Source organism: Scyliorhinus torazame, chromosome 6, assembly GCF_047496885.1.
Source record: "Scyliorhinus torazame isolate Kashiwa2021f chromosome 6, sScyTor2.1, whole genome shotgun sequence".
In the NCBI taxonomy this organism is placed as follows: domain Eukaryota; kingdom Metazoa; phylum Chordata; class Chondrichthyes; order Carcharhiniformes; family Scyliorhinidae; genus Scyliorhinus; species Scyliorhinus torazame.
Window position 1 is genome coordinate 33,303,787 of NC_092712.1, and position 22,500 is coordinate 33,326,286.

At 47.6% G+C, this 22,500-nt stretch overlaps 1 protein-coding gene across 2 annotated transcripts in view; it reads left to right on the forward strand.

The window, feature by feature from the left end:
• The window catches only part of zbtb47b (zinc finger and BTB domain containing 47b), a 338,016-nt gene that overhangs the window by 45,300 nt on the left and 270,216 nt on the right, over positions 1–22,500 (forward strand). The window contains exon 1 of one of the 2 annotated variants that reach the window (XM_072508102.1): positions 5,179–5,390. The exons of the other annotated variant lie outside the window; for it this stretch is intronic. Within the exon in view, the coding sequence (XP_072364203.1) occupies positions 5,388–5,390 (3 nt within the window). The 5' untranslated portion in view covers positions 5,179–5,387. Of the gene's footprint in view, positions 1–5,178; positions 5,391–22,500 lie in introns of those variants that run through there. 2 annotated transcript variants of the gene reach the window in all.

Below are 22,500 nucleotides of genomic sequence, written 5' to 3' on the forward strand. Positions count from 1 at the left end.
TTATTATGCAGTGTGGTGTGCTCGACCACAGTTTGCCTGTTAATTCATATTTACCTCCTATTAATTTGCATGTTAGAGTATAAGGTGGATATTGTAGATTGTTTTACTTTCATTGGAGTTTAGGAGGTTGAGGGGAGATCTAATAGAAACTTACAAGATAATGAATGGCTTAGATAGGGTGGATGTAGGGAAGTTGTTTCCATTAACAGGGGAGACTAGGACCCGGGGGCACAGCCTTAGAATAAAAGGGAGTCACTTTAGAACAGAGATGAGGAGAAATTTCTTCAGCCGGAGAGTGGTGGGTCTGTGGAATCCATTGCCACAGAGGGCGGTGGAGGCCGGGACGTTGAGTGTCTTTAAGACAGAAGTTGATAAATTCTTGATTTCTCGAGGAATTAAGGGCTATGGAGAGAGAGCGGGTAAATGGAGTTGAAATCAGCCATGACTGAATGGTGGAGTGGACTCGATGGGCCGAATGGCCTTACTTCCGCTCCTATGCCTTATGGTCTTTTATTTTTAAAAATAAATTTAGAGTATCCAATTCTCTTTTTTTCCAATTAAGAGGCAATTTAGCGTGGCCAATTCACCCACCCTGCACAACTTTATTGGTTTGTGGGGGTGAGACCCACGCAGACATGGAGAGAATGTGCAAACTCCACACGGACAGTGACCCGGAGCCGGGATCGAACCTGGATCCTTGGTGCCATGAGGCAGCAGAGCTAACCACTGCACCACCGTGCCGCCCTTTGTTTTACTTTTCTGACTGAAAAGTTTATTTTGTTTACTTAAAACTGCGGAATCTTGTGAATTTATTCTCCCTATGGCTAACTGGGATTTCAAACTTTGCCTACTTTAAGCAAAAGGTTACTGGCCCCTAACTGGATCGCAAAACGAACATTAAGGTTGAAGTAGTGATGGTTAAACAATGCCATATTTGGATTTAACACGCTTTTTGATTTGAAAGGCAGGGGAACTCTGAGGAAGACCCTTGAGGGCCACCAGAGATTCTACAAGCTCTAGATGTGTGTGTGCGCGTAAGAGTTAAACATGCAATTTACTTGAAAGGTGTATATAACTTTACCTGGAAGTTACTGTAAATGTTAGGTACACCCACACAGTCTCGCTGCTTTATAAATGCTAACCACAGACTTAGCTGCAAAGCAGAAAGCTCCTGATGCACAGATTTGCCTGTCCTTTAGCAAAGGTCATTGACCCACTTTATTTCACATAAAAACTTTAAAAAAAATTATTTCTCGTTCATCCGCCTGATCCTTTTGCCTCCTGAAACCGATAAGTCAAAATGAGTGATGATTCTAGGGGTGATAGAGCAACTGGTTTAACCTATCGTTAGAGCCTATGCTTTCTATGCTTTTTGCTTAAACACCGACATCAAGTATGTTTTTGATCTGTTTATTGGGGTGGGATGGGGGGTGGGGGGGGGGGGGGTGAAAATACCAGAAACTTTTAGTTTAAAAAAAAGTGTTTGTGTGTGTGTCTGTTTACGAGTTCACTCTCAGTCCCTCCTTCAAAAGTGTTGCACAGGGAAAATAAAAATGCCTTTGAGCTACAAATACTTCTTGTACAATCTGCTCCCGATCAAAGTTGCTAGGTATTATAAATACTTGCGATTGCAGGGGCTTCCTGTCTGTCGCAGATGGGCCAATGTAAATTTGTTTGTCACACTTTTGCAAAAAGTAAAAGGGGTCGAAAGATTAATCTGCAATGCACAGAAAAAAATCACATGGGGCGGGAGATACCTGAACGGGTCTTCCCACAAACTAAAACCAAGATTCTGACCTCCAGTATGCATATTAATTCCTCAAAGAATTAACTGGCTCAATGTTTGTTTCATATAAATTAAATTTTGCAGCCTTGAAGGAACTTGTGGCTTTATTTAATAGAATAGATTGCCTTGGTGCATGCTGTCCTTTTAAGTGTCAGCAATGGTAGCACTCTGACATCTGACTGGGACAGTGGTGGGTTCAAGTCCAACTGTAGGGATTGGAGCCTAATATCCGGACTGATTCTCCAAAAATGTACTTTATTCATTCAATGTATAAAAGTGCATTACATGACCTTTTAAGGTTGACATTACATAAGGTGCAAACCCAGATACGCTGCTGGCTGGAGGTTAGGTCTTTTGGATGGGACCTTAACCGAGGTCCCTTCTTCCCTTTGAGATGGGTACGGACAATCCCACAACACTATTTTGAAGGTGAGCAGGGCAATTCTGCCCAGTGTCCTGACTGATCTGTATCCCTCAAGCCTGGCTGGTATAACTGTCTTCTAATTATTGAAGGTGAGATGTATATTAGTATTTGTGCCTGTTATTTCACTAAGCTTGTATTATTTTGCATTTCCATAGCGCCTTTCAAAGCCACAGGGCATCCTAGCAATTTTATTCATTCAAGAAATGTGGGCGTCATTGCCTAGCTCAGCATTTATTGCCCACTCCCCAATTTCCCTTCAGAAGGTTGTGGTGAGCTGAACCAGCGCAGTCATTTGGTGTAGGTACACCTGCAGTGCTGTTCGCGAGGGAGTTCCAGGATTTTGACCCAGTGACAGTGAAGGACGGCGATATATTTCCAAGTCAGGATGGTGAATGACTTGGAGGGGGTCATGGTGTTTCCCTGGATCTGTTACCCTTGTCCTTCTAAGTGGTAGCGGTTGTGGGTTTGGAAGGTGCTGCCCAAGGAGCGTTGGTGAGTTTCTGCAGTGCACCTTGTAGTTACGGGCAGCATTGTAGCATAGGGGTTAGCATGTGGCTTCACAGCGCCAGGGTCCCAGTTTCGATTCCCGGCTGGGTCACTGTCTGTGCGGAGTCTGCACGTTCTCCCCGTGTCTGAATGGGTTTCCTCCGGGTGCTCCGGTTTCCTCTCAAGTCCTGAAAGATGGGCTGTTAGGTAATTTGGACATTCTGAATTTTCCCTCTGTTTACCCGAACAGGTGCTGGAATGTGGCGACTAGGGGCTTTTCACAGTAACTTCATTGCAGTGTTAATGTAAGTCTACTTGTGACAATAAAGATTATTAATATTAGGTGGTACACACGGCTGCTACTGTGCGTCAGTAGTGGAGGGAGTGAATGTTTGAGGATGGGGTGCCAATCGAACTGCTTTGTCCTGGTTGGTATCGTGCTCCTTGAGTGTTGTGAGAGCTACGCTCACCCAGGCAAGTGGAGAGTATTCCATCCATCACACTCCTGATTTGCAACTGGTAGATTGTGGACAGGCTTTGGGGGGAGGGGGTTAGGAGGTGAATTACCAGCCTCTGACCTGCTCTTGTAGCCGCAGTATTAAAGTGGCTAGTCCAGTTTAGTTTCTGATCAATTGTAATCCCCAGGATATTGACAGTGGGGGATTCAGCGATGGTAATGCCAATGTATGTCAAGGGGCGGAGGTTAGATCCTCTCTTGTTGGAGGTGATCATGGCCTGGCACTTTTGTGGCACGGATGTTACTTGCCACTTGTTAGCCCAAGCCTGGGTGCTTTAAAGCAGTAAATTATTTTTGAAGCACAGTCCTTAGTTTAAAACCTGAGCAGTCAATTTGCACTTGGAAAGATCCTGCAAAGAGCAATGTGGTCATGAACAAAAAGGTCTATTTTTAGTTTTGGAGGTGGAAGGAGAAATGTTCAGCCAGCGATTGGGATGAGGCGCTCTCTAAGTGTGTAGTGGCTGGCTTAGTGGTTCACACTAGGGGGATGAATTCCCAATTCCACTTGAGGATTCCCAATGAATTAGTAGGTGAGAGCTCCCAGATTTAATTCCTGGAGCAACCCTCCGTCGCTGCTGGCCCTGACATGATGGGCCAAGTGGTCTCTTTCTGTGCTATTAAACCTTCTATGATTTCTAATCATGGGATGTGCCCGGGAGTGGCCAATGGGACCTCAACTCAATGTCTCATCCGACAGATGGCATCTCTGACACTGGAGCACATTCTCTCAATGATAAAACATACAACTTATAACAATTTCTACATTCATCACAAGGTGGTTAGCATTGCTGCCTCACAGATCCAGGGCCCTGGGTTCAATACTGGCCTCGGGTGACTGTGCGGAGTCTGCATGTTCTCCCCAAGTCTGCGTGGGTTTCCTCCGGGTGCTCCGGTTTCCTCCCACAGTCCAAAGATGTTCAGGTTAGGTGGATTGGCCATGATAAATTGCCCCTTAGTTTCCAAAGACCATAGGATTTAGGAGCATAATTAGGCCACTCGGCCCATCGAGTCTGCTCCACCATTCAATCATGGCTGATATTTTTCTCATCCCCATTCTCCTGCCTTCTCCCCATAACCCCTACATCCCCTTATTAATGAAGAACCTATCTAAAGACATAGTGATTTGGCCTCCACAGCCTGTCCAAAAAGGTTTGGTGGAGGCGGGGGCTTATGTAGGGTGCTCTTTCCCAGGGCCGGGGCAGACTCAGTGGGCCGAATGGCCTCCTTCTGCACTGTAAATTCTATGGATTCTTTTATTTTTCTGTAAATTGAGCGTACCCAATTAATTTCTTCCAATTAAGGGGAAATTTTATCATGCACATCTTTGGGTTGTGAGGCGGGGACGAAACCCATGCAAACAGGGGGAGAATGTGCAAACTCCACACGGAAAGTGACCCAGAGCTGGGATCGAACCTGGTACCTCGGCGCCGTGAGGCAGCAGAGCTGACCCACTGTGCCACCGTGCTGCCCTAAATTCTATGATTCTAAGTGACCTTTCCCACTGCACCTCTCCACCCTCGGCAGAAGGATACCAGATGGAATGTCCATGTGCACATCAAAATGGGACAACTTTGAGGCGACACTTTAAAAAAAAAAATCAGGAGCAACAAAGCTGATGGGATCAACATTGATCTATTTAGAGAGGGTGGGAGGAGAAAAGTTTTCTTTGTGTGTGTGTGTGGTGCAACAATACAACAAGGCTGGGGATAGAGAGAAAATGGGCTGTTTGGGAATCCAAGCAATGCTGGTCTGATGGAGGAGCTGCAGCCAGGATTTGGAGAGAGCAGGGCTGTGCCATTGTGCATGTTGCCTGTGCTGTGTGCGGCTGCTGGCTGAAGCGGCGCAGCGAGAGGGAGCTGAGGCGGTGCATCGAGAGGGAGCTGAGGCGGTGCATCGAGAGGGAGCTGAGGCGGTGCATCGAGAGGGAGCTGAGGCGGTGCAGGGAGAGGGAGCTGAGGCGGTGCATCGAGAGGGAGCTGAGGCGGTGCATCGAGAGGGAGCTGAGGCGGTGCAGGGAGAGGGAGCTGAGGCTGCTGCTGCTGCTGGCGGTGGGGGCAGCCGGGGAGGGGGGCTGCCAGACTGCGCATGGACGTCGCAACTTTCCCGCACGCCTTGTGTTCGCCTCAGAGTGCGGGGAGGAGGAGGAGCCGTTCACCGCCAAAACTGCCCTCACAATGGTAAAACCTCTCTCTCTCTTATTGTCCATTTTACTATCATTACTGAGGATTCTGCGCCTCACCCAAAAGACGCAGATGTGGTGATTGTTGATGGTTGTGGGGAAACGTTTGTCTGGGTGAGAGGGGGGGGGAGTCAGACGATGTGGTTTTCTTCTGCAATGCTGCGGACCCCTCATTTAGATCTCTCAATGTCTATCAATATATATTTGCAGCAGTAAAGAAAGGGTAAATGTTGTTCAGCAGTCGTCGTCCCCCTCCCCTCCACACGCTCTGAGGGAAGAATTCCATCCTTCACTCCAGCAAAAAAAAACAATGGGATACAGATGGTAACAAAGAGTTAAATTCCTTAAGATGGGAATGTCGAGGGAAGGGGGCGGGCTGCAGGGAGAGACCAGGCCCGCCTGCCATTTGAAACAAGTTTTTTTTTTCTCAAGAAAAAATAGTGGTTTGTTCTATTAATCCATTCAGATGTGGCTCAGGGCAGGAATACAGGCGGCACTTTGATGTATCCTATTTGCTATCTAATTGTAACAAGTTATGTCCCCCCCTGTTTACTCCTCTCCATCTCCACTGGGATGCATTGAACATGGATACAGAGTCAGGCCACAGGGATTCCCCTGCTTTCCTTTTCTGCTGCTCTTGTGGGAGTTTATTGTCTGTCATCTTTCCTCTCTTTTGTCTTTCTATTTTTTTTTTTACTCCCCCTCTTCCTTTCTCTCTCTTTTAATGTTTAGCTGAGGCAGCGCCATTTCTCCCTCGGTGTAACTGCTGAGTGGCATTTTGGGACAGGAATAGTTTACAGAAAGGCAGCAGATTCCTCACCGCATTGGGTTGCAGATTAAGAAATGTTTTGTCAATTGTTTGTCTCAAATCATGCTGATATTCTGATGTCGTTTAGTCTCCTTTCTGCGCTCTTGTTAAATTAACCATTATAATTTTGCGGGGTTTTTTTTTACGTTGGGTGGGAATGGGAGTTATCGTTTCGCAAAATTGGAATTGTTAGCGGATTTGGCTGCGGTGCCTGTTGAAGAAACCTGCTCCTTTTTTTTTCCAGCTATCACCCAGTTTGCAGAGGGGTCACGTTTTTTGAATTTTGGCTTTTGCCAACGCAAATTTTTGTTCACGTTTTTGCTCTCTTCGCCTGGTCCACCCATCAGACCAGGACCACAACTCGATGTGTGTACTCTGGGAGGGAGGTGGGTGAAGTTTGAGTGTGTGATTCTGGCAGCTGTTTGTAAACAAACTTTAGTGCCTTCAAAACGATGTGGTTGGGGGCGTGACACTTGCTTCCTTAGCTGACCCCTAATATGTATTCCTCGGTGTGGCACTAAAGCTGGTTGAGGATTAAAGTTGGGTTGGCAAGGCAGTGAAGAACGTGAGTGCAGAGCCACTTCAGGTTGATCCAAAGCATTTCATAGACAATTAAGTATTTTTGAAGTGTAGTTTTCTTTGCAACATAGAGAAATGTAGCAACCAGTTTACTCACAGTAAACTCTCAGCAGTGATGAGTAATCTGTTTCTCAGTGTTCGTGGACCAGGGTGAACTGCTCTGGGAAGTAATGAATTGCAACTGTTTGCCACCTCTACGGGGGTGGGGTGGGGTGGGGTGGGGGGGGGGAGCTGGGGTCTCGGTTTAACATCTGGCCTGTGACAGTGCAGCCCACCCTTTGATCTGCCCTGAAGTGTCTGAATGTTCTACTCTGCAATGGAACTGAAGCCATAGCCCTCTGATTCAAAGGTATGAGTGCTGCCTGTTGAGCCACAATTGACACTTTTTTTTTCCAAGTGCATTCTCCTTGTGTGAGGTCATTAGGAGTTATACTGGATATTGTTCGAACTACTCAAAGATGGTCTGACACCACTTGAGCTTCAGCATGTGATCTGACGCCAGTGCATTGCCAACTTGCAGGTTGATGTACGCCAAAGTGCTTTGGACGGATGTGGGAGTTGCAGTGTAATGTACAAATTGGTAGCAAACCCATTTGGCCCCTCGAGCCTGCTCCGTAATTCAGTAAGGTCATGGCTGATCTGATTGTGCCCTCAAATCCACATTCTACCAACCCCCCCCCCGGGATAATTTTTTACTTCCTTGTTAGTTGAGCATCCTACCTACCTCTGCTTTAACGATGTCCATTGACCCTGTCTCCACCGCTCTCTGGGGAAGAGAGTTTAGATTTATCGTCACATGTACCGAGGTACAATGAAAAGTATTGTTCTGCGTCCAGTCCAGGCAGATCGTCCCATACATTTAAAAACATAGGACATACGATAAATACACAATGTAAATACATAGACACAGACATCGCGTGAAGCAAACAGAGTGTAGTGCCACTCAGTGGCGAAGATGTGTGGCGAGATCAGTTCAGTCCATAAGAGGGTCGTTTAGGCGTCTGGTAACAGCGGGGAAGAAGCTGTTTTTGAATCTGTTAGTGCGTTTTCTCTGACTTTTGTATCTCCTGCCTGATGGAAGAGGTTGGAAGAGAGAATAACCTGGGTGGGAGGGTTTTTTTGACTATGCTGCCCACTTTCCCCAGGCAGCGGGAGGTGTAGATAGAGTCAGTGGATGGGAGGTGGGTTTGTGTGATGGACTGGGCTGTGCTCACGACTCTCTGTCGTCTCTTACGGTTTTGGGCCGAGCAGTTGCCATACCAGGCTGTGATGCAGTCAGATAGGATGCTTTCTATGGTGCATCTGTAAAAATTGGTAAGAGTCATTGTGGACGTGCTGAATTTCCTTAGTTTCCTGAGGATATTTAGGCGCTGTTGTGCGTTCTTGGTGGTAGCGTCGATGTGGGTGGACCAGGACAGATTGTTGGTGATGTGCACACCTAGGAATTTGAAGCCGTCACCCATCTCCACCTCGGCACCATTGATGCAGACAGGGGTGTGTACAACAGCGCCATAGACCGGGGTTCAATTCCCACCTCGGGTGACTGTCTGTGTGGAGTCTGCACGTTCTCCCCGTGTCTGCGTGGGTTCCCTCCACGTGCTCCGGTTTCCTCCCACAGTCCAAAGATGTGCGGGTTAGATGGATTGGCCATGATAAATTGCCCTTAGTGTCTAAAGGTTAGGTGCGGTCATGGGGATAGGTTCCGTGCAGACTCGATTGGCCAAATGGCCTCCTTCTGCACTGTAGAGATTCTATGATTCTAAACACTTCGCTTCTTGAAGTCAGTGACTGATTCCTTAGTTTTGCTGACGTTGAGGGAGAAATTGTTGTCGTTACACCACTCCACTACGTTCTCTATCTCTCTCCTGTACTCTGACTCATTGTTGTTTGAGTGCCGACCCACTACGGTCGTGTCATCAGCAAAGTTGGAGCTGAATTTTGCCACACAGTTGTATGTGTATAGGGAGTATAGTGGGGCTAAGTATGTAGCCTTGTACGATCCTGGTATTGAGGACTATCGTGAAGGAGCTGTCATTGTTTATCCTTACTGATTGTGGTCTAAGGGTCATGAAGCCGAGGACCCAGTTGCAGAGGAAGACGCCGAGTCCTTAGTTTTGGAGTTTGGATATGAGCTTGGCTGGGATTATGGAGTTGAAGGCGGAACTGTAGTCAATAAATAGAGTCTGATGTAGGAGTCCTTGTTGTTGAGATGCTCCAGGGATGAGTATAGAGCCAGGGAGATGGCATCTACTGTGGACCGGTTGTGGCGGTATGTGAATTAAGTGGATCTCGGCATTCTGGGAGAATGGAGTTGTTGTGCCTCATGGCCAACCTTTTGAAACGCTTCATAATGGTAGATGTCAGGGCCACCGGACAGTAGTCATTCAGGCACGTTGCCTGGGGCATGATAGTGGTCTTCTTGAAGTAGATGAAAACATCGTAACGGAGTAGGGAGAGGTTGAAAATGTCCGCGAACACACCCGCCAGTTGGTCCTCGCAAGATCGGAGTGCGTGACCAGGGTCTCCGTCAGGACGTGTTGCTTTCCTTGGGTTCATTACATGTTCTGTGTTATAAAATCTGCCTTTGTCAGGATTCAATTTCAAATCAGGCAGGTTAATGGTTACCCCATTGCAACTGTGAAGCCCCCGAGCTGAGGACTGGACATTAAAAGCTCTTTGGGGCACAATAGTAGGAAATTGTTAAAAGACAAGTTGAGGACTGATGCCAGGGGATTGGTGTTTTAACAAAAATTAATTTACGGGATGTGGGCATCACTGGTTAGGCCAGCGTTTATTGCCCATCCCTAGTTGCCCTTCAGAAGGTGGTGGTGAGTTGTTTTCTTGAACCGCTGCAATCCCTGAGGTGTAGGTACACCCACTGTGCTGTTAGGGAGGGAGTTCCAGGATGTTGCCTCAGCGACAGTGAAGGAACAGCGATATATTTCCAAGTCAGGGTGGTGAGTGACTGGAGGGGAACCCATAGGTGTTGGGGTTCCCAGGTATCTGCTGCTCTTGTCCTTCCAGATGGTAGTGGTCGTGGGATTGAAGGTGCTGTCTGAGAAACCTTGGTGAGTTACTGCAGTGCATCTTGCAGATGGTACACATAGCTGCAACTGTTTGTCAGTGGTGGAGAAAGTAAATGTTTGTGGATGGTGTCAAGTGGGCTGCTTTGCCCTGGATGGAGTTGAGCTTCTTGAGTGTTGTTGGAGCTGCACTCATCCAGGCAAGTGGAGAGTATTCCATTACACTCCTGACTTGTGCCTTGGAGATGGTGGGCAGGCTTTGGGGGGTCAGAAGGTGAATTACTCGCTGTAGTATTCTTAACCTTTGACCTGCTCTGGTAGCCACTGGCTAGTCCAGTTGAGTTTCTGATCAATAGTAACCCCCAGGATGTTGATTGTGGGGGGATTCAGCGATGGTAATGCCATTGAATGTCAAGGGGCGATGGTTAGATCTTCTCTTGTGAGATGATCATTACCTGGCACTTGTGTGGCGAGAATGTAACTTGCTACTTGTCAGCCCAAGCCTGGATATTGTCCAGGTCTTGCTGCATTTGGACATGGACTGTTTTATTCTCTGAGGGGTCATGAATTTGCAGTTATGTGGGAACACCCCCACTTCAGACCAGGGGATAGAAGCGTGGTCATTAATGAAGCAGCTGAAGATGATTGGGCCTGGGACACAATCGTGAGGAACCCCTGCAGTGATGTCCTGGAGCTGAGATGATTGACCTCCAACCACCACAACCATCTTTCTTTGTGCCAGGTATGACACAAACCAGCAGAGACCCCCCCCCCCCCTGGTTGCCATTGGCCCCTGTTTTGCTGGAGCTCCCTGATGTCATCCACTCGGCACTTCTGGCTGAAGATTATTGCGAATGCTTCAGGTTTAGTTTTTGCTCAAATGTGCTGAGCTTCTGCATCATTGAGGATGGGGATATTTGTGGCAGGATTGCAGAGGTTAGATCTGATGCGTTTGTTGTGGAATCGCTTAGCTCTGTCTATTACTTGCTGCTTATGCTGGGCATCCATGAGGTGGTGTGGGCCATCAGCAGCAGCAGAATTGTATTCAGCCACAATCCGCAACCTCTTGGCCCAGCATATCCCCTGCTTCAGATGCTTCATTAATGACCCTGGCTCAGTGGTAATGGTGGAGTGGGGGATATGTTGGGCCATGAGGTTGCAGATTGTGGTCGAGTACAATCCTGCTCCTGCTGATGGCCCACAGCGCCTCATGGACGTCCAGTCTGAGTTGCTAGATCTGTTTGAAGTCTATCCCATTTAGCACGGTGATAGTGTCACACAACACGGTGGAGGGCATCCTCAATGTGAAGTCTCCACAAGGACTGTGCATGCGGTGGACACTTCTACCGATACTGTCATGGACAGATGCATCTGCAGCAGGCAGATTGGTGAGATGAGGTCAAGTATGTTTTTCCCTCTTCTTGGTTCCCTCGCCACCTGCTGCAGTCCCTGTCTAGCAGCTATGTCCTTTGGGACCCGGCCAGCTCAGTCTGTGGTGGTACTACTGAGCCACTCTTGATGGACATTGAAGTCCCTCACCCAGAGCATATTCTGCACCTTTGCCACCCTCAGTGCTTCCTCCAAGTGGTGTTCAACATGGAGTAGTCCTGATTCATCAGCTGATGGTACGTGGTAATCAGCTGGAGGTTTCCTTGCCCATGTTTAACCTGAAGCCATGAGACGTCATGGGGTCCAGAGGTGATGCTGATGTCTCCCAGGGCAACTCCCTCCCGACTGTACACCACTGTGCCGCCACCTCTGCTGGGCCTGCCTTGCCCATGAGACAGGACATACCCAGGAATGGTGGTAGTGGTTCTCTGTAAGGTTTGATTCTGTGAGTATGACAATGTCAGGCTGTTGCTTGACTAGTCTGCGAGACAGCTCTTCCAACTTTGGCACAAGCCCCGAGATGCTTTTTAGGAGGGTTTTGCCGGGTTAAGAGGGCTGGGTTTGCCCAAAGAGGTGCAGGGTAGGTGGATTGGCCACGCTCAATTGCCCCTGAATTGGAGGGGGGGGGGGGGGGGGTGGAGAAAGAAAATAATTGGGTACTCTGAATTTATTAAATTAAAACAAGTTCCACCACCTGCCGTGGTGGGATTCGAACCCAGGTCCCCAGATCATTACCCTGGGTCTCTGGGTTACTAATCCAGTGTCGATAACACTACGCCACTGCCTCCTAATGTGTGCTCAAGAGGCAGACTGATCGTTGCACAGAGCGGTGGAGAGCAGGGACAAGTGTATCACTTTCAGCCTCTCCTGCCTGTTTTGCCCCATTCAATTAGATCAGTAGGAAATAGGATATGGGAGCAGGGATAAGCTGGTGGCACCTTGAGCCAGCTCCATGGTTGAATGAGAGCACGGCTCAACCTTTGCGTCAGCTCTGCTTAACCTGTGTGGGCGGAACCGGGACCTGTGCTTAAAAAGATACTCGATGGTCAACTCTTTATCCACAAACTATAACCTTGAGATTCCACTCTCCAGTCAGGGTAAAAGGCCTCTCCATATTTATCCTGTCGAACCCGTTCAGAATACTTTTACAAGTTTCAATGAGATCAGAGAGTAGAGATCCAGTCGACTCGATCATAACTGATCTGTATTCTTTAATCATCTCAATTGAATCGGCCCTTCCATCTTCTATACTCAAGGGAACATAAATGTAGCCGATGTAACCAGACCTCATAATTTAATTAAGATTAAAACAGAAAATTGTGGAAAAGCTCGGCAGCAACTGTGGGAGAAGGAAAACGAGTTAACGTTTTGATGACTTCTTCAAAGAATCATGGAATTTGCAGTGCAGAAGGAGGCCATTCGGCCCACCGAGTCTGTCACCGGCCCTATGAAAGAGCACCCCATTTAAGCCCACACTTCCAGCCTATCCCTGTAATCCAGTAACCCCACCCAACCTTTCTAACTGTGCTAACCACTGTGCTGCCCTCTTCTTCTCTGGGTGACACGGTAGGGCAGTGGGTAGCACTGTTGCTTCACAGCTCCAGGGACCCAGGTTCGATTACTGGCTTGGGTCACTGTCTGTGCGGAGTCTGCACGTTCTCCCCGTGTCTGCGTGGGTTTCCTCCGGGAGCTCCGATTTCCTCCCACAAGTCCCAAAAGACGTGCTGTTAGGTAATTTGGACATTCTGAATTCTCCCTCTGTGTACCCGAAGAGGCGCCGGAATTTGGCGCCTAGGGGCTTTTCACAGTAACTTCATTGCAGTGATAATGTAAGCCTACTTCTAGAATCATAGAATTTACAGTGCAGAAGGAGGCCATTCGGCCCATCGAGTCTGCACCGGCCCTTCGAAAGAGCACCCTACTTAAGCCCACGCCTCCATCCTATCCCCGTAATCCAGTAACCCCACCTAACCTTTTTGGACACTGAGGGCAATTTATCACGGCCGATCCACCTAACCTGCACATCTTTGGACTGTGAGAGGAAACCGGAGGAAACCCACGCGCACACGAGGAGAATGTGCAGACTCCGCACAGACAGTGACTCAAGCCAGGAATCGAACCTGGGACCCTGGAGCTGTGAAACCACTGTGCTAACCACTGTGCTGCCGTACTGCCCCCCGTACTTGTGACAACTGTCTTATCACAAGAGTGCAACATCAATGACTGTGCTAGATGAAGAAGAATCACCCTCCGGCATTGGCAGCATTTTGCCTTTATCCGCTTAATTTAACTCTTTACTCCCAATATAATTTCAGTGAAAGGGGGCAACAGGTCATGAATGAGGAGGTGATTAAAGATTATTTGTTTCTGTGGCAAACTGAGCAATGTGGCTTTATCTTCAATATTTGTATTTGCGTCCTTTGTTTTCTATCAAGTATTGATCCAACTTCGGTTTAAAATGGCTTGTGTGTTTTTAAATTTGGTTTAGGGTTGTGCATTTTCAACCCGTGGTCAACTTTGTGCCGAAGGACACTGTCCAGCCTGAAATTTCCTCATTGTTAAAGGAGCAGAATTGGCGGACCCTGGGCAGGGTTCTCTGTTTTGCCGGTGCCCGGGGGTTTCCCGACGGCGTGGGGCTGCCCCACCATGGGAAACCCCGTTGACCGGCCGGGGTAACGGAGAATCCCGCCGGCGGGTCGGGGCCGAAATGTGGCACAGCAGGGCGGAGAATCCAGCCCCCTACCATTTGTGCAACACTTTTGAGACACTGTGTACTATCTCGGGCTGTGTAACCTCTGTTATCCCCTCCAGCTCTTAAACCCCTTCCTATCACTGAAACCTCCTCCAGCTCCTACAACCCTCCCTAACTCAATTCACAAAACATAACTTATAAGAACATGGGAACCAGGAGCAGTCGACAATTCGGCCCCTCGAGCCCCCTCCGCCATTCAATACGATCATGGCTAAAATTCTGTCTAACTCCTCAAATTTACTCAAAGTCCCGGTATCCACCACACTCTGGGGTAGCGAATTCCACAGATTCACAACCCTTTGAGAGAAGTAATTTCTCCTCATCTCTGTTTTAAACCCCCCCCCCCTTATCCTACAACCTCTCATTCTGGATTGCCCCACAAGAGGAAGCATCTGCTCCTTTTATCCATACCTTTTATCACCTTGTATACCTCAATTAGATCTCCGCTCAATCTTCCAAATATGAAAGAGTGTATGGGCCTTAAGTGCTCAACCTCTCTTCATACGGCAAACCCCTCATCTCTGGAATCAATCTTGTGAACCTGCTCTGAACTGTCTCTAATGCCACTACATCTTTCCTCAAATAAGGAGACCAAAGATGTACACAATACCCCGGGTATGGTACAGTTGCAGCAACACTCCCTACTTTTAAACTCTCTTCCTTTAGCTAAAAAGGCCAAAATTCCATTTGCCTTCCTTATTACCTGTTGTACCTGCACACTAGTATACCTGTTGTACCTGCACACTAGTATTCTGCGATTCATGCACGAGGTCACCCAGATCATTCTGCATCGAAGCACTCTGAAGGTTCTCTCCATTTTGGGCAGCACCGTAGCACAGTGGTTAGCACTGTTGCTTCACAGCTCCAGGGCCCCAGGTTCCATTCCCCGGCTTGGGTCACTGTCTGTGCGGAGTCTGCACGTTCTCCCCGTGTCTGCGTGGGTTTGCTCCGGTTTCCTCCCACATGTCCCGAAAGACGTGCTGTTAGGTGAATTGGACAGTTAGGCTTGTTGTCCCCGGGTTAAGGACTGCTCGTTTCATCTGGGGTTGTGGCTCCTTTCTTAAATGTAAATTTTATGGATATGGGATTAACACAGTGCTGTGATCGGGTAACCTTGCTATTCACTCTCAAAACTGGCGTGAAACTGAATAAAAATATTTTGTGTGTGTGTATTCTCCCTTGCTTTTATCTCTCCTCTCTTTCTCAACGAACCATTGTGCTATCTCTCTGTGTATGATGTTTCTGTGCTCCCCCTTATTTTCCGCTGCCATACTTTCTGCTCTCCTCCACCTGCCCTTCTACTCCTCCGCTCTACACCAGTAAAGAATAAGAACACAAGAAATAGGAGCAGGGAGTCGGCCACTCGTCCCATCGAGCCTGCTCCACTATTCGACACCACCATGGCTGATTTTGGCCTTCAACTCCATTTTCCCACAGCTCCCCGTATTTCTTAATTTCCTGAGAGCCCCAAATTCTGTCTAGCCCAGTCTTAAATCTATTAAGTGACAGAGCACCTGGGGCAGAAAATCCCAAAGATTGAGAGAAGCAATTACTCTTCATCTCAGATGTAAATGATTGGCCTCTTATCCTGCGAATGTGACCTCATGTTTTAGATTCCCCGATCAGAAGAAAACTGTAAATGGAGGACTATAGAAACAGGAGTGGGCCATTCGGCCCCTTGAGCAAGTTCTGGCCATTCAACTAGACCATGGCCGATGACACTCTATCTTCTATCATCTCTCTCCACTTCTCCACTCTTTAGTTACTACATTTTGACTTCATTTCCAGGGGCTATTGTAACAGTGCAGAGACAGACTAACCTACAGCTCAGAGCAAACTACACACCAGTCAGTTTAAATCAACCTGATTTCCATACAGAAGGAACATGCTGACTTTTAAGTGCATAGCTTGGCTGCTGCAAATGCACTTATTAGTCTCCACCGGGCCTAGGATTGGTGGGGGCTGGGACTTTTTTAACCCCTAAAGTATTTATAAATGTGCCGATCCAGGACAGCATGGTAGTGCAGTGGTCAGCACTGCAGCCTCACGGCGCTGAGGACCCGGGTTCGATCCCAGCCCCGGGTCACTGTCCGTGTGGAGTTTGCACGTTCTCCCCGTGTCTGCGTGGCTCTCGCCCCCAACATGTGCAGGGTAGGTGGATTGGCCACGCTAAATCGTCCCTTAATTGGGGAAAAAAAAGAATTGGGTATTCTAAATATGTCAGAACAAACTGTGACGATCCCATGCACAATGGTGCACTCGCAGTACTGCTGCACTGTGTTATGTGACCGATGGAACTGGGACTCTGGGAATCGACTGGCCTCTTAAGCTCTGCGCAAAAGTCCCTTTTTTGGCTGTAAACCCACGTTGAGATGGAATGTTACTGATTTAAGGCCAGTTCCGCCTGGCTTCTGCAGCCATTAGGAATTCTGTCTGGAGTTTGCTTCTTTATGTGTGTCTCTCTCTGTTTCCTACCACAAACAATGTGATGTGCAAGAATTCATAGAGTGGTAGAAGTTTACAAAAGAGGAGGGGGGGGGGTGGCGGGGGAGGCCAGTTGGCCCATCGGTGCTTGTGTGGGCTCTTTGAAAGAACCCAACACAAGTAGGAGTCGGCCATTCAGCCGCTCGAACCTGCTCAGCCAGTCGATGGGATCGCGGCTGATCTGATTTATGATCTCAACTCCACTTTCCTGACACCCCCACCCCCAATAACCCTTGACTGTGTTGTAGATGATAAAATCTAACTCGACCTTGACTATATTCAATGGCCCAGCCTCTGGGTCATTGAACTGCTCTCTGTGGAAGGGAATTCCAAAGATTAAGGACCCTCTGAGAGAATGGCGGCAGGGTGGCACACTGGTTAGCACTGCTGCCTCACCGCGCCAGGGACCCGGGTTCAATTCCGACCTTGGATGACTGTGCGGAGTCTGCATGTTCTCCCTGTGTCTGCGTGGGGCGCTCCGGTTTCCTCCCACAGTCCAAAGAAATGAAATGAAATGATGTGCAGGTTAGGTGGGTTGTCCATGCTAAATTGCCCCTTGGTGGGTTGTGGGGGTGAAACCCTTGCCGACGTGGGGAGAATGTGCAAACTCCACACGGACAGTGACCCGGGGCCGGGATCGAACCCGGGTCGTCAGTGCCGTAGGCAGCAGTGCTAACCACTGCGCCACCGGGTGCCGCCTCGTGATTTTCTGATTCCAATAAATTTCTCCTCGTGTCTGCCTTGAAAGGGCAATTGCCCAGAAAGAGCAGTTGTGCTTAATCCGGCTCCTGAGCATTTGGTCCTTTAACCCATAATTTCCACACCGTCAAGTAACTGCCCAAACTCTCAGCTGCACCAGCTTGGCAGGTAGAACGTTCCGGATCCAGGCATTCTTTGAGTGGAGGAGAGCAGAAAGTATAATCTGCCCTCTAATTTTTTAAATTATTTTTTTGAACCAATGATTTGAAATAGCGTACCTCTGCCTGTTAACCCTTCACTCACCTGATGAAGGAGCAGTGCTCTGAAAGCTAGTGATTCCTAATAAACCTGTTGGACTTTAACCTGGTGCTGTAAGACTCCTTACTGTGTTAACCCTTCAGCAGTGGGAATAGTTTTTAATACGAGCTGGCCCTGGAGACTCTTGGTGCTAGATGGTATGTTTGCTTCAGTCAGATTTGATCCTATCTGTATTGTGCTGCTGCTTCTGTTGCAATCTGTAAATAAATAAAAAAAGTTTTACTTTCAGGGACAAAGAAAAACTTCAGAGCTGGGGTGGGTTTTAAGACATGAGCTGCTTTTGTTCAGGGTCAGGTATTTGATTTCCATAGAACTTTAGGACAGAAATGGCTGAACTGGCTTGTGCTGCACAGGAGCCGCCGACTACCCTTTGATGCCAGCGCGTCCTTCGATTCCTTTCTCTCTGTATACCTGGCGAACGCCCCCTCAAATACACCTGTGCAGGTGTATTTCCACGTCGGAACCAGCCTGGGGTGATCCTCATTAGTGGTGCAGTGGGAAAATAAGGGAATTGTTCCGGTCTTAGTAATGGAATGATTCTCTGCTGGGAACCAAGATGATCCTTGCTGTCCTTGTGCAGTGTGATATCCATCACTGCGCTGCACATAAAGGAGGCCATTCAGCCTGTCGTCCCTGCGCTGGCTTTCTGAAAGAGCTGTCCAATTATTCCCAGCTCTCTGGGCTTTCCCCGTTCCCCTGCAAAGGTTTACTTTTTATTTGCTTATCCGATTCCCATTTGGAGGTTACTGCTGAACCTGCTAGTGCCGCCCTCTCGGGCAGCAATCTATTTATGTTGATTCTCTCAAAATAAAGTGTCCACTTTTGAGCCAGACAGTCCAGTTTTGCTTTGGTGGGAACAACCGGCAAATTTGGCAGCTTCAGAACCTAGACAGTAAAGGTCTGGTTGTCGGTGCATTCACAGGATAAATTCTTTGGCCATATCCGGGGCCGTCACGCACTCCCGCTTCATGCAGTCAGCACAGTGCCTGAGCTCTCTCGTGCTTCGGACCAGTCCAGCAGTGGCAGCGGCCCTCTCAGTGGCTTGCCTGCCAGCCCAGCGAGGTTCCTCTGGTGAAGTTGGACCGCCTGTGACTGGAGCCCCAGTTTGATCTCTGGCTGCCCGGGAGATTTGATTACTGTCTTCAATCCGTGGGCTCTCATTTAGATGATGTTCAGCCTGTTGCTCCATGACCTTTGACCCCAGCAATTTGGTCTTCAAAGCCCGGGTTCTTAGCCGCGTGGATTTGTAATTTGCTGCTTTGCCTCATTTGGAATTTGTGGACCTGGCGTTTATGGAAAAGGAGGTTAAGTGGGCACATTGGTTGATAAATTAAAAAATACATTTCTCCTCCCTTTTTACCTGTTCCTGAGAAGTGTGTGTTGCTGACATGTCCGCTGTTTAGTGCCTGCTTTTAATTGTCCTTGAGAATGTGATTTTGAGCTACCTTCTTGAATACAGCTGACTTGACTTAAAGCAGGAGGTTGCAATGGATCTGTATAAAATGCTTGCTAGGCCACAGCTAGAGTACTATGTACAGTTCTGCTTCCTGTAGTGTGGCGACCAGATGATTGCACTAGAAAGTGTGCAGAGGCGATTCACCAGGATGTTGAAGAGAGGCTGGATAGGTTGGGGTTCTTTTCCTTTTGTCATGCGCGCGTGACCCTTTTAAGAAAGGTTTTTGTCTTATCACATGGCTTCAGTGATGTCATTGTGTAGTTGGAGCTGGGCTGTGGCTCTTCTGAGTTTTACTTTCGCTTTGAGTTTTGGACTGGTTTGAACTGCACAGGACGAAAGAAGTGTCTTTATCTTCCTTTTAAAAGCTGTTTCCAGACTGCTTGGTAACCTAAAAGAGATAATTGCTTTCTGGAAGGAATTCAAATCTGCTGTTTGAAAAGTAGAACAAAGTATCAGGAACAACAGTCTTATTCTGCTGGACCGTACCTTTGAAAAGGAGTTTCTGTTGGATGTTATTGAATTGGAACAGTTAAGGGGAAATTCATTAAGGGTTATACATAGATTACTGTAGCTGTGTTTGTAATTGATAAATATTCTTGCTGTGTGTGTTTACACAAATGTTAACTAAATTCTTAGAATAAAGTTGTTTATTTTATTAAAAGCCCCGAGGACGTCTGTTGCATAACATCTGAATGGAAGGCTCTTGTGCTCATCCTAGCCAAATGGAGGTGAACTCCATAATATACTTCAGAGTTTTCTAAACCCTAGCCCATGACACTTTGAGCAAAGCAGGCTGAGGGGGGCCTCTTTCTGTGCTGTAAAACCCTGACATCTGAGGGCAGGCGAGAGGCAGACACTGGTCTGAAATCAGATATAGACCAACTCAGGTAAGGGTGGCACATTTCCTTCCAAGGGCATGAGTGAACCAGATGGGTTTTTCGGGCAATTGACAATATTTCATGGTCATCATTAGACGTTTAATTCCAGAGTTTTATTGAAGTCAAATTCTCACTCTGCTGTGGTGGGATTCGAACCCAGGTCTCTGGATTACCAGTCCAGTGACAATACCACTACGCCACTGCCACCCCTAACAGTAAATAGTCAAGCACAGTGAGCATGCTTCCTGCATCTACCCTGTCTAGTCCTGTTAAAATCTTAGACGTTAACTAGATAGGGTTTTTTTTGATCACCAAGACTGAGCCATTAGCTTTTTAAGATTCCACTCCATATGACTGACTTCCCTCCGTTCTGGTACCGGACAAGAGGTTGGCCATTTAACCCTTTGATCCAGTCCATATCCATTGATAATCCCACAGAATGAAAATTAACTATTGCCGTCCGATAGACTACTTTGTTTTCTGTGTGTGAGATTTATTGGGCGCTTGCCTGAACTTGTGGTTATGGCCGGTCGAAGGGTTAAAATGTTTCACTAGACTTTTCCTCTGCCCTCAGTGTATTTATGAACTTTTACACAACAAAGAAAAGTACAGCACAGGAACAGGCCCTTCGGCCCTCCAAGCACGTGCCGACCATGCTGCCCGTCTAATCTAAAATTTTCTACACTTTCAGGGTCCATATCCCTCTATTCCCATCCTATTCATGTATTTGTCAAGATGCCCCTTAAATGTCACTATCATCTCTGCTTCCACCACATCCTCTGACAGCGAGTTCCAGGCACCCTCTACCCTCTGTGTTTTTAAAAAAAAACTTGCCTCGTACATCTTCTCTAAATCTTGCCCCTCGCACCTTAAACCTATGCCCCCTAGTAATTGACCCCTCTGCCCTGGGAAAAAGTCTCTGACTATCCACCCTGTCTATGCCCCTCATAATTTTTTAGACCTCTCTCGTTCCAGTGAGAACAAACCGAGTTTATTCAACCTCTCATCATAACTAATGCCCTCCATGTCAGGCAACATTCTGGTAAATCTCTTCTACACTCTCTCGAAAGCCTCCACATCTTTCTGGTAGTGTGGTGACCAGAATTGAACACTATACTCCAAGTGTGGCCTAACTAAGGTTCTATACAGCTGCAACATGACTTGCCAATTTTTATACTCAATGCCCCGGCCAATGAAGGCAAGCATGCCGTATGCCTTCTTGACTACCTTCTCCACCTGTGTTGCCCCTTTCAGTGACCTGTGGACCTGTATACCTAGATCTCTCTGACTGTCAATACTCTTGAGGGTTCTACCATTCACTGTATATTCCCTACCTGTATTCGACCTCCAAAATGCATTACCTCACATTTGTCCGGATTAAACTCCATCTGCCATCTCTCCGCCCAAGTCTCCAAACGATCTAAATCCTGTTGTATCCTCTGACAGTCTTCATCACTATCTGCAATTCCACCAACCTTTGTATCGTCTGCAAACTTACTAATCAGACCAGTTACATTTTCCTCCAAATCATTTATATATACTACAAACAGCAAAGATCCCAGCACTGATCCCTGAGGAACACCACTAGTCACAGCCCTCCAATCAGAAAATCACCCTTCCATTGCTACTCTCTGCCTTCTATGACCTACCCAGTTCTGTATCCATTTTGCCTGTTCACCTCTGAACCCGTGTGACTTCACCTTTTGTACCAGTCTGCCTGCCATGAGGGACCTTGTCAAAGGCCTTGCTGAAATCCATATAGACAACATCCACTGCCCTACCTGCATCAATCATCTTTGTGACCTCCTCGAAAAACTCTTATCAAGTTAGTGAGATAGACAACCACCCCTTCACAAAACCGTGCTGCCTCTCGCTAATACATCCACTTGCTTCCAAATGGGAGTAGATTCTGTATCGAAGAATTCTCTCTAGTAATTTCCCTACCACCGACGTAAGGCTCACCGGCCTGTAGTTCCCTGGATTATCCTTGCTCCCCTTCTTAAACAAAGGAACAACATTGGCTATTCTCCAGTCCTCCGGGACATCACTTGAAGACTGTGAGGATCCAAACATTTCTGTCAAGGCCTCAGCAATTTCCTCTTGCCTCTTTCAGTATTCTGGGGTAGATCCCATCAGGCCCTGGAGACTTATCCACCTTAATATTTTTCAAGATGCCCAACACCTCTTCTTTTTGGATCTCAATGTGACCCAGGCTATCTACACACCCATCTCCCAGACTCAACATCCACCAATTCCTTCCCTCTGGTGAATACTGATGCAAAGTATTCATTCATTACCTCGCTCATTTCCTCTGGCTCCACACATAGATTCCCTCCCCTGTCCTTCAGTGGGCCAACCTATTCCCTGGCTACCCTCTTGCTTTTTATGTACGTGTAAACAACAAAGAACAATTCCAGATAACTTGGCGTTATGTTCAAAGTAATGTTAAACAGATGAAAGTCCAAAGATGTGCAGGTTAGGTGGATTGGCCATGCCAAATTGCCCTTGGGTTAGATGGGGTTGCAGGGTTACGGTGATAGGGTGGAGGTGTGGGGTTAAGTAGGGTGCTCTTTCCAAGGGCCGGTGCAGACTCGATGGGCCGAATGGCCTCCTCCTCCACTGTAAATTATATGATTCTATGACAATGTAGAGTAAAGGGTCAGCAGTGGTAGCTACTGAGCATGTGTGTAAAGAACAAGAAATTCCCTACAGTGCAGAAGGA